At 37.7% G+C, this 14,999-nt stretch overlaps 1 protein-coding gene across 1 annotated transcript in view; it reads left to right on the top strand.

Annotated features, from left to right (window-relative positions):
• SOX30 (SRY-box transcription factor 30) overlaps positions 1–14,999 on the top strand; it is a 30,411-nt gene that overhangs the window by 489 nt on the left and 14,923 nt on the right. Inside the window, exons 2-5 of the mRNA XM_077780735.1 lie at positions 17–976; positions 2,611–2,850; positions 4,054–4,233; positions 10,768–11,260. Coding sequence (XP_077636861.1) covers positions 17–976; positions 2,611–2,850; positions 4,054–4,233; positions 10,768–11,260 — 1,873 coding nt within the window. The remainder of the gene's footprint in view (positions 1–16; positions 977–2,610; positions 2,851–4,053; positions 4,234–10,767; positions 11,261–14,999) is intronic.

Raw genomic sequence — 14,999 nt, 5'->3', positions numbered from 1 at the left:
CGCCACCGCCCGCGGCCCCCCCCGCCGCGCCCGCTCCGCCCTGCTCCGCCTCAGCTGCCGGTGGAGGGTCCCTCCTTTAGGGCTGCGGCCGCGGACCTCCCTGCGTCGCCGTCCACCCCGTGCGCGGCCGCCATTGCGACCGTGGCCGCGTCGTGTGGGGAGGCCCTGCCGTCGAGTGTACAGCCCGCGGCACGGCGATTGCTGCAGGTCAAGCCGGAACAGGTGTTGCTGCTGCCGCCAGGGCCACCACTGCCTCAGGCCCTGGAGGAAGGCGTCGTTGCCTCCCCCGCGCCAGCGCGCCTGCTGCAGCTTAGGCCCGAGCTGCTGCTGCTGCCACCACAGCCGCCCCCGTCCGACGGCGCCCCCTGCAGACCCGAGCTGCACCAGGTGCAGCCTCGGTCGCTGCACATCAAGGCCGAGAAGCCGGAGCCAGGGCTTGGCTTGGATCCCTCCGCAGGGACTCGAAGGCCTGTAGAGGCCGGCCCTAGGGCCTCCAGGGAGGCCAAGTTGGAAGGCCCGGGGCCAACCCTCGACTGCCGCCGAGGGGACGAGAAGAAGGGCAAGTTGGAAGCGGAGGAGGTCATGAGGGATGCAGCGAAAGGCGGGGAAGGTAAAAACCTGGTGGCCATCAGAGAAAGCTTCATCAAAACGGAGGAACCCGAGAGACTCCGCGAGGAATGCAGGCTGGGCAGTGAGCCCGCGTCCAATGGCCTGGTCCACGGCAGCAAGGAGGTCATCCTGGCCCAGCCATCCGGTGCCTTTGGGCCACACCAGCAAGACCTCAGGATCCCTTTCACTCTCCACACGGTCCCCCCTGGGGCCCGGATCCAGTTTCAGGGACCTCCACCTTCAGAGCTGATCCGGTTGACCAAGGTCCCCTTGACACCAGTGCCTATTAAAATGCAATCTTTACTGGAGCCTTCTGTAAAAATTGAAACTAAAGATGTCCCGCTCACCGTGCTTCCCTCAGATGCAGGTATTAGACGGCAGGGGAATCTGTTTTTCAAACTTCGTCTATGTTGCCCCATAGCTGACATGTCAGCATTCAGAAGCCTAATCATAAAATAAAATCATGGAACTGATTCATGACAGGGCAAAGTCTGCGCAGGTATCACTTCCGATTGACTTGTACCTATACCAGTAAAATACACTAACATGTTCCAAGATTCCCTAACATTTTTTTAAAAATCTATTTTAAGACCCAGTGAATGATGGGATTTAGAAGTGACTAGTGTTTATACACAAAATAGAAATATTCTCGCTAGATATCACAGTTACTTCAGCCCTCAGTTATGCTACACTTAAACTACCATATTATAGTAGCTTAATGTTTTTACGTGTATCAAGAAGAAAGTTTTAAATGGTGTTTAATGAAAAAATGGTTATAATCCAACAGGAAAGTTTATACTGGATTTGGAGATGATTTATCTTCTTTAAAAATGAATAGTAAACATTTTTCTAAGAATATAGTACATGATTAAATGTAACACTTTAGTATTCTAAAAGCTAAGGATTTATAGACATATAGGAAATGAAAATACAGTAAAATAAGCTAGAAATTGTTTTCAAAGAAATGACTATAGTTAACAGCAGTAACAGTTACAAACATTTCTATCCATTATTTATGAATTTATAGTTAGAAAATTCTTATTTTAAGACTTAGTTCAGACAATATTATGCCAATCAATGTCACAGAAAATCATGTTAATCATCAGTTCCTATTTTCATTAACTTTTATATTTATTTTATTTTCTTTAATGATCCTTTCTCTCTAGCTCACCCTCTTGCATTTATAAACTTTATTTTCTAAAGGAGGGAAAGGGAGAGCTTTCTTTATAATACTTATTTTTGTGTTTTAAACAATTGTATGTATCAAGTAACTAAAGAGAAACAATATAAGAAGTTTGTACAAAGTTGTTTTTTATGAATTAGGTAAGAGATGTGAATTTAGCCACTTTCTTTTATTGTAATTCCATTTGGTTCTGTGACTCTCAAAAAGTCACTCTTATTATTTTTCTCTCGTTTTTCTCCGAGGATGTAGGATTTTCTCCCAGGATGTAGGATCAGTGTCAATTACCCACCTTGGCAAGAGCTTCTCCTTCATGATGAAATATAGTATTATATTATAAATAGTTTTGCTTGAACGGACACTACAGGGCCATGTAAATGAGTTCCTTTAAACATTTAGGTAACACCTAGCTAATGCTAGGATTATAATCATAAGTCATAGTGCTCATCCCCCAATAATAGAATATTTTTAATGGGAAAGAAACTATATGTAAATTATTGGTAGAGGTATTACTAAAACTCAAAGAAGTAATAAGCCAGCAGTTTACTGTATCTTCAACATTATTACTCTTACAATAACTTCAACAATATTATCCTTTTTGAGGAAAAGAAGAGTCATTCTAAGCTGTAGGTTGAATGCTGAATTCAGGAGTAATGAGGCATTCTGGAATACTGGCATTTCTTTGACTATACTGAAGTGTGTATTTTCTCCAGATATTTAAAAATAAACATAGATGAAGGTGCACTTCACTTTAACATTGTGTGTATTTGTGTATATGTGTATGTAGCACATTAATTTAGTTTTTAATTTTTGTCATGTAGGAATACCAGATACTCCCTTCAGTAAGGACAGAAATGGTCATGTGAAGCGACCCATGAATGCATTTATGGTTTGGGCAAGGATTCACCGGCCAGCACTAGCCAAAGCTAACCCAGCAGCCAACAATGCAGAAATCAGTGTCCAGCTCGGGTTAGAATGGAACAAACTTAGCGAAGAACAAAAGAAACCCTATTATGATGAAGCACAAAAGATTAAAGAAAAACACAGAGAGGAATTTCCTGGTAATCCAATGAAATGAACAAAACTTCTTTTTAGTTTCTTTTAAATTTACTGAGGTAAAGATTAGGTTAGGTTGGGATGGAAAGACAAAAATGCATATTTTTTTCTAATACAGTATGTACAGTTAAGAGAACATGGCTTCTATTATAGTAATGATTGAATCGATACTGGGCATAAGTTTTCTTAAATGGAACCAAATAGAGAATCTGGTCTCATATTTGCCAACTAATAACGAACCTGGCAGCATAACAATTTAAGTGTGGTTTTGACTAAATATATAGAAATGAACTTAAGGTAAAACTCCAGAGTTCTAGGCTATAATTTTGCAAATATACTAGAAAATAAAGAATTAAAATCCCAGCAACAGAAGCAAATATGCATCATACACTTAATGAGAATGCAGGGATTGACATCATGTTCCATTTTAATGTTACATAATTATCAGAATATAGTTGTACCTTCTAAATGATAAACTTATCATCATGATGTAGTTTGAAAGGAATTCTAAAATTTCCCCCAGGTGTTGAGCACATTTAGATTAAGCTTGGGTAAAGGCAAAGTGTATGGCAATATGATCATGCATGATGGGAGTAGGATTATTTTTTTCTAAAATATGAGCAGAAAACTTCTAGGTGTGGGAGAAGGTGGTGGGAGTGATACCCCTGTTATTCAGTGGCTACAAACTGTTATGACTCCACTCTTCTGATGTTGGAAGGAAACTGGGTTGTCTATGGACTTAAGACTGCCAAGTTTAGGAGAGACACTCTTCCAACTAGACATAAAAAATGACTGGTCATTAGTGACCATTGCATTGTAAGGTATAGACAATTATATCTCATAGAAAGTGAGGAAACAGGAGATAAATAAGATCTTACAGGGACATTATTTTGAAGGTAAAGGAAAAGCTTTGGGATTCAAACTTAATGTCTTTAATGTTGATTTTATTATGGAATCAATATGTGTCGTTGGATATAAAACATTTGGCCTCACTCTGAATTGTGGGTTACAACACTGACTACTAGTTAGGAGCTATACGGATATTAAAATGCACAGAAATAGCCTAATAAAGCTGGAAAAGGCATGTTAGACAATAACTTATTTTTTTAATTTAGAAGTATTTTGGATTTTTTAGTGTGAAAAGAACTATTTAAAGGCTAAATAGGGCCTCTATGTTCAAATTAAAAATTGCTTATCTTCTTCTATAGGTTGGGTTTATCAGCCTCGTCCAGGGAAGCGAAAACGCTTCCCTTTAAGTGTTTCCAATGTATTTTCTGGGACCACACAGAATATCATCTCTACAAATCCTACAACAATCTACCCTTATCGCTCACCTACCTACTCTGTGGTAATTCCCAGCCTACAGAACACCGTCACTCATCCGGCTGGTGAGTTGGTTTTTTTAATAGCTGTGTGAAAATTTTACCTTAAGTTGAAATTTTGTTTCTGTTAGCTTAAGAATTTTTAGAACAACAATATTAAGGGGAAAAAAAAAACAAGAAGAGAGAAAGTAAAAAATTAAGTTGGAGAGGGAAAAATTTCAGTAGACTTCAAAGCACTTGGTTTGCCAGAGTAGCAAATATTCCATGTGTAAAACCTCAGACCTTTTAACCAAATCAGCATTAGCACATAGATTAGCAGATAAGGCAGGAAATGACTGAGGTAATTCAGCAGGAAATAGGAGTGTCTTTGTATTATCACTATAAAAGAATGCCTTGTTAATGGGAGATAGAGCATCCTGTTCTGAAATTTAGTAATGATGACTGATCTGTTAAGACTGTTCTCTTGTTGCTCTAGAAAAGTAGTGGAAGTAGCTACTTTCTACCAAATATCTGGTTCTTTACAGTTGTCTTTCCCTAAATTTCTCCTCTATTATCAATTCTTATAACATTCCTGTCTGTTGCTTTTAAGAACCCAAAGTTGAGAATCTATTACCTTGATAACTTGTTATAGGGTTGTCCATCATGGATTTGTTCTTCCAGTACCTATTTTAACAATCTCTTAGGCAGAGCTTTATATATTCACTTCTTACTGCTACTTGTCCTAAAACTACTGCTGTTTCTAGTTTCCACCTGCTCAGATCATTCTGGTAATACAGCCACTCCTATGTGCTAAGGAGTTTAGATATGTTAAAAATTGAGTTTTTAAAATATTACACATTTTCAGTATTCCCCCACCCCCACCCCCCACCTATGTGTCATTGTAGCAAGATGCCTGGGCTCAAGAGAAAGATGCAGAAAGCTGATTCTATCGCCTTATTCTCTTCCAGCAGAGTCAGGCACTTTCACACTTCATTATTTGGTAGTATCTCCTCTAATTTCAGCCTAGGCTTAATTAAGCCCTTGTTGACTTATTTTATTTTGTCTGCTATGTTATTTATGATTTGTGCTTTCAGAATCTGTATTTCTTCTCTTTATCTTCTTTCCAAGACCTCTCTTCCATCTGCTTCTATACACAGTTAAATACTGTATGAGGCCATTTGTATATATATCTAATATTTTTGCAGTCCTGACTTTGAGTTTCTGTATAATTCTTAGGTGAATGCCACCTAAGATCTAGTTATATTAATTTTACCAATTAGGATTAGAACATCCTCTGAACTTGACATTATACCACTGTAATCTATATGTTCTTAACCAATCTGCTATGAAAATAAATTAGGGTTCAGAAATCTTATGGTCTTCTTCAGTAGGTGAAGGGATTTATTGAGTCTCTCTAGTCTTGTTTCAGTTGCCTTTTATACTGTAATGACTATTCCACTGATTCCACTGGGTTTCTTCTATAAAAGTGAAGAGTCCCTTAGTATTGACTTTGAGGTCCCTGAGATGTGACTCCTTCCATTTTTTTTTTTTTTGATTGCTTAATTTTTATTTGTACTTATATACTTGGGCTTTTTTGTTTCATACATTTGGACAAACTTTTCATTTTTAAAAGATTTCTTTCCCTTTTGATCGGTTCTCTGTTCTCTTTAATTTGGTCAGTTAACCAATAACTTTCTGATTTTGGAAGCACATTTTTTACTTCTAGGTTTTTATCATCATATAAAATCATTTAAATAAAATTTAAAATCATTTTTAAATGAGCTCTTCATTTTAGTTATCGCTATTAGCTTTCTTCCCCCTAGGCAATATCTGTACTTCCAAAAATCAACCCAAGAATGGACTTTTTTGGTCTTTTTCTTATTGTTGTTAGGATCTTAAATTTAAGTGTGTTGTGATCACTACTGCCTAATATTTCATATACAGAATTGATGCACCTTCTAGTAGTCTTTATCCATTATTTGGTTCTCAGTCAAGCTTATTTCATTTTACTATGTATTCTACTAAACTTATTTGTTCTGAGAAGTAATTATTTGTTATGTACTGGATCATCCTAGTACATTTTTGTCTCATTAAGTCAATCTATTTGAAATCTAGCAATGTAATTTGGTATTCTACCTTGTTTGGATGAACATTTCCATCTCAGATGTTTCTCAATCTATAGTGTATTCTACTGCCATATTTTCATGCCTGCCTACCTGTCCCCCACTGCCTAATATTTGTTAAGTACCAGTTATAGATCAAATTCTTTGCTTGGGATAGAATATAAAAGTATCTTTACAATCTTTTACCAAAGAGTTTATATAAAGTCGTTCTAGAAAGTATAGATAAAAATACAACCAATTTTACTCTTTCTTTTATAGAATCTGTAGTACCTTGTCTGGTATCATTTCTATGACCAATGCATTATGTTCACTCCACCTTTCACATTTACTGCCACATTCCTAGCTCTTCTCCTATTTCTGGTTTCCAAAAATGACTACAGCATGATAGTCCAGGATTCTTTTTAGGTATCTTTCTTTTATCAAATACCTTTTATTCCACTGGCATTTTCATTTTATATTAAGTGTCAAGTTTGTTTATTTTAACGTCTTCTAGGATTCTAGTAGAAATTATATTTATTTTTTAGTGTTTATTTATTTTGGGGAGAGAGAGTATGAGCAGGAGAGGGGCAGAGAGAACAGAAGAGAGAGAGAATTCCAAGCAGGCTCTGAGCTGTTAGTCCAGAGTCCGGTGCAAGGCTCAATTCCACCAACCATGAGATCATGACCTGAGTCAAAATTAAGAGTTGGATGGTTAACCAGCTGAGCCGCCCAGGTACCCCAGAAATTATATTTATTTTAGCCTGGGTTTCCAGTGTCATTTTATACATATATGACTTTTCTGGTTATTTATTTTGTTCTCTACATTTTATTTCTCAAGTCTGAAATTGGTTTGCCTTATTATATCTTCACTCAGCTGACATCGTTAACTCTTCTGAGTTCATACTTTTTGTGTAAAGTTTTAGTTTAAAAAGTTTACTACTCTTTCAGTTGTTTGGGAGTAGACATATGGTGCCTTTTTGGTTTATCCACATCTTTTTACTGAAACAATCCCCAAAAAACCCTCCATTGTTCTGATACTGTTGTAATCCAAAAAAAAGCTTTTATCGCTCTAACTTAAGATCCATTCCAGCAAAGTATTATGTCCATGAAAAACACAAATCTGGCTCCGAAATTACGTGAAAAGTGATGTAGCTCTATATTGTAGGTTTTCTTGAGAGGGTAGGAAAGGAGGAATTACATGGTTCAACATATAGTAAGTCTCTTGGGGCTCCTCATTACTGTTGTCTCTCTCCAAAGTCCCATTTTTTTTTTTTTTAATCAGTTGCCTAACTGTCCCAATGCTTCATTTCCCATCTCTGTCTCTATGTCCCTGCCTGTTACTCTATTTCTCTATCCTCTCTTTCTCTCTCTGCCTCTTTTTCTCTTTACTCAGCCACATGCTAGCCCTTCTCTCCTTACTATCTCTATATAGCTGTTTCTTGTAGAGAAAATTGGGCTGTCCTCAGTTTCTGTCATTCCTTACTCCTTCACTGTTTATCCCAGTCACACGGCAAAATCCTGGTTGCACTCGTTGTCCAGTCAGCACAGGCAGTGGATTCTTCCTTTTTTGGAGAGGTGGTAAGAGATTGTTGAAAATTAATAACTATTTTTTGTTTCTGTTACACTGTACTATAGGACTAGAATTCTGCTCTTTAGCTCATGTAATGATTAGATAATGCAAGCTGCTTTAACAAGCACCTAAACATAATGGTTTAAACAGGATTATAGTTTATTTTTATCCATTCAAAGTCTAAAATAGGTATTTCTAGTACTGTCTTTGAAGGAGTGACTCATAGACACAGAAATTATATTCTTCTTTTGCTCTGTGGCACTGCCATCTTTAATATGTGGCATCCAAGACCAGCTAAACTCGTGTGCATGAACCTGCAGAAAGGGAAGGAGCATGGAGGGTAATGCATGAGAGTTTTTCATGGACCAGTCTTAGAAGTGGTGCATATTTCTTCTACCTTCCACTGGGTTGCCCTTGGCCAAATGGCAATTCCTAACTGCAAGAGAGGCTGGGAAAGATAATCTAGCTATGTGCTAGAAGAACAGAAAACAAGTGACTGGCTAGTCTTTTACATACTTTATCTAAAGCTTGAAACATTGGAGCTCTACCCTTCTTACAAGTCTTCCCTATTCACTGACAATTTGATGCAGATGATGCAGATTTTAACTTCCTGCTTAACAATGGGAATTTTGACATTTAGGACATCTTCATTATACTACAGTGTAACTATGCATCTACTTTCTTTCTTTTTAAATATTTTTAATGAAAATTTCTGAGAGAGAGAGAGAGAGAACAGGGGAGGGTCAGAGAGAGAGGGAGACACAGAATCTGAAGCAGGCTCCAGGCTCTGAGCTAGTTGTCAGCACAGAGCCCAATACAGGGCTTGAACCCACGAACTGTGAGATCATGACCTGAGCCAAAATCGGATGCTTAACCGACTGAGCCACCCTGGCGCCCCACATCTATTTTCTTTTTAACCTCAGACCAAAAAAGTGCCTGGCAAATGTTACTTGCTTAGTGAATATTGAATTAAAGCAATGCATGACTTATCATCTCATGCCTCATATCTCTTTTTTATAGAAATACTGTTGGTAAAAAAGAACATTTCATATCAGCTAAAAGATGAGTCCTTTCCTTCTTCAGTAACTGAAATAATATTAGTTGGTTCTTTCCTTTGCCTAGGAAGATCCTTCTTCTTTACTGCGGACCAAGAGCTTCTTATACTAGCTATGGGGAAAAGAAACCTGTGTCAGAGGTAGATTTTAGAAGCAGATGTCTTGAGTGCAGTGATAATTTAATTAATAAACTTTTGTGAAATTTTACAAGTTAGCCTGGTGTCACAGTTGTTTAGAGAAGGGAGTTCTCTTTATACTAGATCAGTGGTAGAAGTGCTATCAGTTATAAGCTTGCTTGTTAGTTTTTTTCATCCAGTCATATCTTTCTTAACTATTATTAACCATGTTCTGTGTCAAATACTGGGATGCAAACATGAATGAAACTGTTCGTTCTCTCAAGCTTCCAGTTTTGTGATTGAGGTAAGGGTAGCAGACAGGCAAATAACAAAGATTTATACTATTTTGCGGTAAGTTATAGATTTACATGTTCTGAGGGAACGTGGAAGAGGGAAATTACTTTATGCTTGATCAATGAGGAAAGTCCTAAGGCCTGTGTCTCACAGATGGGAGGGTACATAACCCTATCAACTAAGAATCAGGACTGGTTTCATTTACACCCTGCTCCTATATTATCTGTACTTCACTGGATTAAGGGCCACCTTTGAAACCAATATATCCCTTAATTCTCTACCTGGAGTTTTAAGAATATTATATGCCTTGTCTGGAGAGAAAAAAGAAAGGCAAGGCCTTATCTGGGCAAGGCTAAGAGAAGATCCCATTCCTCTCAGCCCCTCACAGAGATATTTCTAACCATAGAGTCTGTTCTTGGACTGAATCTTATATATTAACAGAAATCTAACTGCACTGGAATAAATCAGATCTTGAGTCTATTGCTGTGGCTTCTTTTTCTTTGGAAAAGTTTAGTTAAGTTTAGGCTAAATGCATCATTTGAATAACTCAGCAACTCAATTAGTAGACCTTTTCTGTTCAAGAACATGATTGTTTCATCTACCTTTAAAAATCCAGTCATGTCCATCATGCTTTGCTTTGCAATAATACTCCTTCCATATCTGTCACAAACTGTTGATCCTGTGGCAAGTCTTCTTTTCACTTGGGAATTTCCTCCTGTATTCACATTGAATGCAATAAAGCAAATTAATTTTGCAGATTGTTTATTTTTTAATTAAAGTTATATAAAAGTTTCAATTAAAATTATGTAAATTTTTTCAATTAAAAGTATATAATATTATAATTTCATTTAGTATAGATAAATATATGATATAGTAAAGAAATGATGCATACCACTACCCATACTCAATTAATATTTATAATAAAGTTAACAGATTAGACAATAGAAAATTCAAATGGTACTGATAGATATAAAATGAAAGTCTGCTTTTTTTTTCTGTCCCACTGCCCTGTCCCTTTTCCCAGATGATTGTTCCTTAAAAGTAACCATATTATTAGTTTCATATTATTTTTTAAAGAAAGATTTATATATACATATTAACATCTGTGTATATTTGTCTTTCACTCAATAACTCAATAATTTTATTCATTTATTTATCCATTCAAAAATATTTGTTGAGGGCCTATTCTGTGCCAGACAGAATTTTGAGCCCTGGGAATACAGTAGTGAACAAAACAAAAGATCTGTTCTCTCATGGCACTTAGAATCTAGGTGGCAAAAAGAGACAGAAAAATGTAAAATAGATAAACAAAATGACTTTGATTTTTTCAAAATACTATAAAGGAAATAGAGTGTTTTGATGTGGTGATGTTATTAGGTAAGGTGGTTAGTGAAGGCTTCTGGTACAATTTATTAAATTCTGAAAAAAGAAAGACATAGAGCAATTCAGTTAATACAAGACCTATGCTGTTTTTATTTCTAAAGGTGACACCACTCCTGCCATTCAGCTGCCCACACCTACAGTCCAGCGCCCAAGCCCCATCTCACTTTTCCAGCCCAGCGTCTCCAGTACTGCCCAGGTAGCTGTCCAGACTCCAAGTCTCCCCCTCCGACCGGCACTCCCACCCCAGCGCTTTGCTGGGCCCTCCCAAACAGACACTCATCGGCTACATTCTGGAGCCAGTTGCTCTGTGAAGAGACCCACTCCTGTCTCTCTGGAGAACGCCAACAGGATTCCAACTAGCGCAAGTACTGCCCATACCAGATTTGCAACCTCAACTATTCAACCTCCTAAGGAGTATCCCAGCGTTTCCACTTGTCCCAGAAGTGCCCCGATCCCCCAGGCTCCTCCTATCCCACACTCACATGTCTACCAGGCTCCTCCCCTTGGCCATCCAGCCACAGTGTTTGGGACACCACCACGATTCTCTTTTCATCACCCTTATTTCCTACCTGGACCTCACTACTTCCCATCAAGGTAAATGAACATTTTTTTCTTTCACCTAAAGATACATACAGCAAACAAATTTTTAGTGAAAAAAGGGACTTCCTCAATTCTGGTTGGAATCTGATTTAGCCTAGAGGCTGAGTAGGGGACAAGCAGTCAATATAAATATATGAAGGAGGCTAGATCAAGACTAGGGGAGCCAAAGAGACATCATGCTCCATCTAATCGGGTAGCTGCTACTCAGCTTTAGCTGACTGTTGCCGTAAGATAATACATACAGGCTCCAATGTTATCAGATCTGATTTTTCAGAAAAATCAGTTATAAGGGTCCTTGTGATCATTTAGTTACCCTCCCCCAAACATACCTTATTGTGTAGAGCTGTGCTTCTCAAACTTTTCTATGTATGTCAGTCACATGTGGTCTTGCTAAAATGCAGATTCTGAGTCAGTAGGTCTAGGGTAGAGCAGTCTAAAGGTATAGTAGGCCTGATATTCTACATTTCTTAAAAGCTCCTAAGAGATGCCAGTTCTTTTGGTTTGTAGACTACATTTTGAGTAGCAATGATATAGAGGAGAGTGTTTAGTCTGTGAGGTTAAATGACTTGTCCAAAGTTACACTGTGGTCTTTTTAAAAAACCAAAAATTTTCCCATTTAAATTATCAGTAAAAGAAGTTATTTTATTTTATTTTCTTTATTATGAATTTTTTTTAATGCTTATTTAGTTTTGAGAGAGAGAGAGAGAGAGAGAGTGTGAGCAGGGAAGGGGCAGAGAGAGAGGGAGACACAGAATTCAAAGCAGGCTCCAGGCTCTGAGCTGTCAGCACAGAGCCCAATACAGGGCTTGAACCCATGAGCCACAAGATGGTGACCTGAGCCAAAGTCAGACACAGATGATTGAGCCAACCAGACTCCCCTAGGAAGTGATTTTTATAGGCAAGTATCTAGGGAAAACAAGTTTGTAACTTTTCCTTTTGGAGCCATAGTATTTAGCTCCCTTGCAAACATTCCAATAGGGTATAACTTCTACTTTTTAATTGCTGTTAAGTGTATAAATAGAGATAGTTTTTATTGAGATTGGAATGTTACATATCTAACACCAGTCTTTTATTGTTACTTATTTAGAAAAGTAAAATTACTCCCCACTTAGCTATTCCAATAGCTCAAAGAACTTTTCAGATATATATTATATTGCTTCAATTCATAATGGGATTACTTGCTTTCAAGTCCTTAGCCCAGTTTGTCACAATCATCCCCCATTTTGTAGTTTAGGATGGTCAAGGGGATGGTGGCCCATATGACTTTCTGCTATTAGAGGAAGTAATATGGACCTTTTTTCTCAAAGCATTATGATTGTACATTTTGACCTGTTTGGTGGTTTCCTGAAGAATTGGTTCAAGGGCTTACCTTTGTTTTGCTAACCTCATAGTACTCTCAGGGTTTGAATGGTCTTTCAAGTGGCGTTTGTGGAAAATATTTAAAGGCATATACTATCCACAGCTTCCTGGAGTACAGGACAACATATGTGCCAAGAAGCATACAGACTGAAAAGCCTAGAATAGACTGGGAAAGGCAGTACATGGGGGAATAAGGGCTTTGAGAAGCCTTATGCTGGGAACCCAGAATGCCACGCACCTGTCCTGGGCTAGACACATATTCAGCAAACACCTGAGAAGACAGTAAGCTTTCACCCCTGACTGATATTTAGGCTCTGTATAAGTAGGAAATCAAGTCTAAGAAAAAATTGTAAACAGCCTGGTTAAGCACTGAAGGAGTACCCCAACTTAGAACCAATCTGCAGAGACTGGGAGGGTATTTTTTGCTTTGCTTTGTTTTGGTTCTACATGTTTAAAGAAATCTCTGCCAAATCACTAGCTGATCACACAGCTAATGGAACAAACTCAGTAATCAAACATGGCATAGAATGAAATCTAAGCAAAAATAGTTTAGAAAAGTCACCAATGAAGCACACAAGTACAACCCCAAAGAAGCAACAATATCATACCCTGGGAGGGAGGGATATCTGGTTTTTAGAATTACTACATGATAATACTCAAAATGTCCAGTTTTTAACAAAAATGTATTGAGCATGCAAAGAAACAAGATGGTGTGGTATTTATAAGAAAAAAATAACAGAAACTATTCCTTAGGAAGCCTAGACATTGGATTTACTAAACAAAGACTTTAAATCAACTGTCTTGAGCTAAAGGAGCTAAAGGAAACTGTGGGCAGAGACCTAAATGAAACCAGGAGAACAGAGTATCACCAAATAGAGAACATCAATAAAGATACAGAAATTATAAAAAGGAACCAAAGGGAAATCCTGGAACTTAAAATTATAATAACTGAAAATTTCATTATGGAGTTTCAACAGCAGATTTGAGCAGGCAGAAGAATTACTGGATCTGAAGATAGGTAAGTGGAATCATCCAATCTGAGAAACAGAAAGAAAAAATAGTGAAGAATCTAAAAAACCCGGGAGACACCATCAGGTATATTAACATAATCATCATGGGAATTCCAGGAGAAGAGGTGAGAAAAGAAAGGGCAGAAAGAATATTTAAAGAAATAATGGCCCCAAATGATCCAAATTTGAAGAAAAATGTGAATCCAAGAAGTTCAATGAATATTAAATAAGATAAATTCAAAGAGATCCACACTGAAATTCATTATAATCAAACTGTTAAATGCCAAAAATAAAGAGGCAATCTTGAGAGCAATAAGAAGAAACTGACTTATCTCATATAGGAGATTCCCAATAAGGTTAAGAGCCAATTTCTCATCAGAAACCATGGAGGCCAGAAGGCAGTGGTATACATAGTGCTGAAAGAAAAAACCCACCAACTAAGAATTCTATAATTGACAAAATATCCTTTAAAAATTAAGGAGAAATAAAAACCTTCAGAGATAAAAGTTGAGGAAGTTCATAACTAGTAGACATGTCCTACAAGAAATGCTAAAGGGAGAACTTCAGACTGAAATGAAAAGACACTAGACAGTAACTCAAAGCCAAACAAAGAAATAAAGAACCATGGTAAAGGTTACCACATAAGTAGGTACAAACGCCAGTATTGTATTTTTGGTTAGTAACTTCTCTTTTTTTTCTATATTATTTAAAAGGCAAATGCATAAAACTATTATAAATCTATGTTAATGGATACAAAATATGTAAGTATGTAATTTATGACAACAATATAAAGTGGGAGTGATGTTTTATATAGAGTTTTCATATGCCAATAAAGGTAAATATCAACTTAAACAGATTATTATCAATTTAGGATTTTAATTGTAATCCACAAGGAAATCAGTTAAGGAAATAACCTTAAAAATATACAAAAAGGAGGGGTGCTTGGGTGGCTCAGTTAGTTCAGTGTCCAACTCTTGGTCTGGGCTCAGGTTGTATCTTGTGACTTCATGAGTTTGAACCCTGAGTCAGGCTCTGTGTTAGCAGTATGGAGCCTACTTGGGGTTCTCTCTTGTCCTTCCTCTCTGCCTGTCCCCTATTCACACTGTCTCTGTCTCTCTCAAAATAAATGAATTTTTAAAAAATTTGTTAACGTTTTTTAAAATTTATTTCTGAGAGACAGAGAGAGAGAGAGCGCGCGTGAGCAGGGGAGGGGCAGAGAGAGAGGGAGATACAGAATCCAAATTAGGCTCCAGGCTCTGAGCTAGCTGTCAGCACAGAGCCCGATGTGGGACTCAAACCCATGAACTGTGAGATCATGACCTGAGCCGAAGTCAGATGCTTAACTGACTGAGCCACCCAGGCGC

Source organism: Crocuta crocuta, unplaced genomic scaffold, assembly GCF_008692635.1.
Source record: "Crocuta crocuta isolate KB4526 unplaced genomic scaffold, BGI_CrCroc_1.0 scaffold343, whole genome shotgun sequence".
NCBI lineage: Eukaryota > Metazoa > Chordata > Mammalia > Carnivora > Hyaenidae > Crocuta > Crocuta crocuta.
Note: the sequence above shows the minus strand (reverse complement) of the source record. Positions and strands in the feature narration are given on the sequence as shown.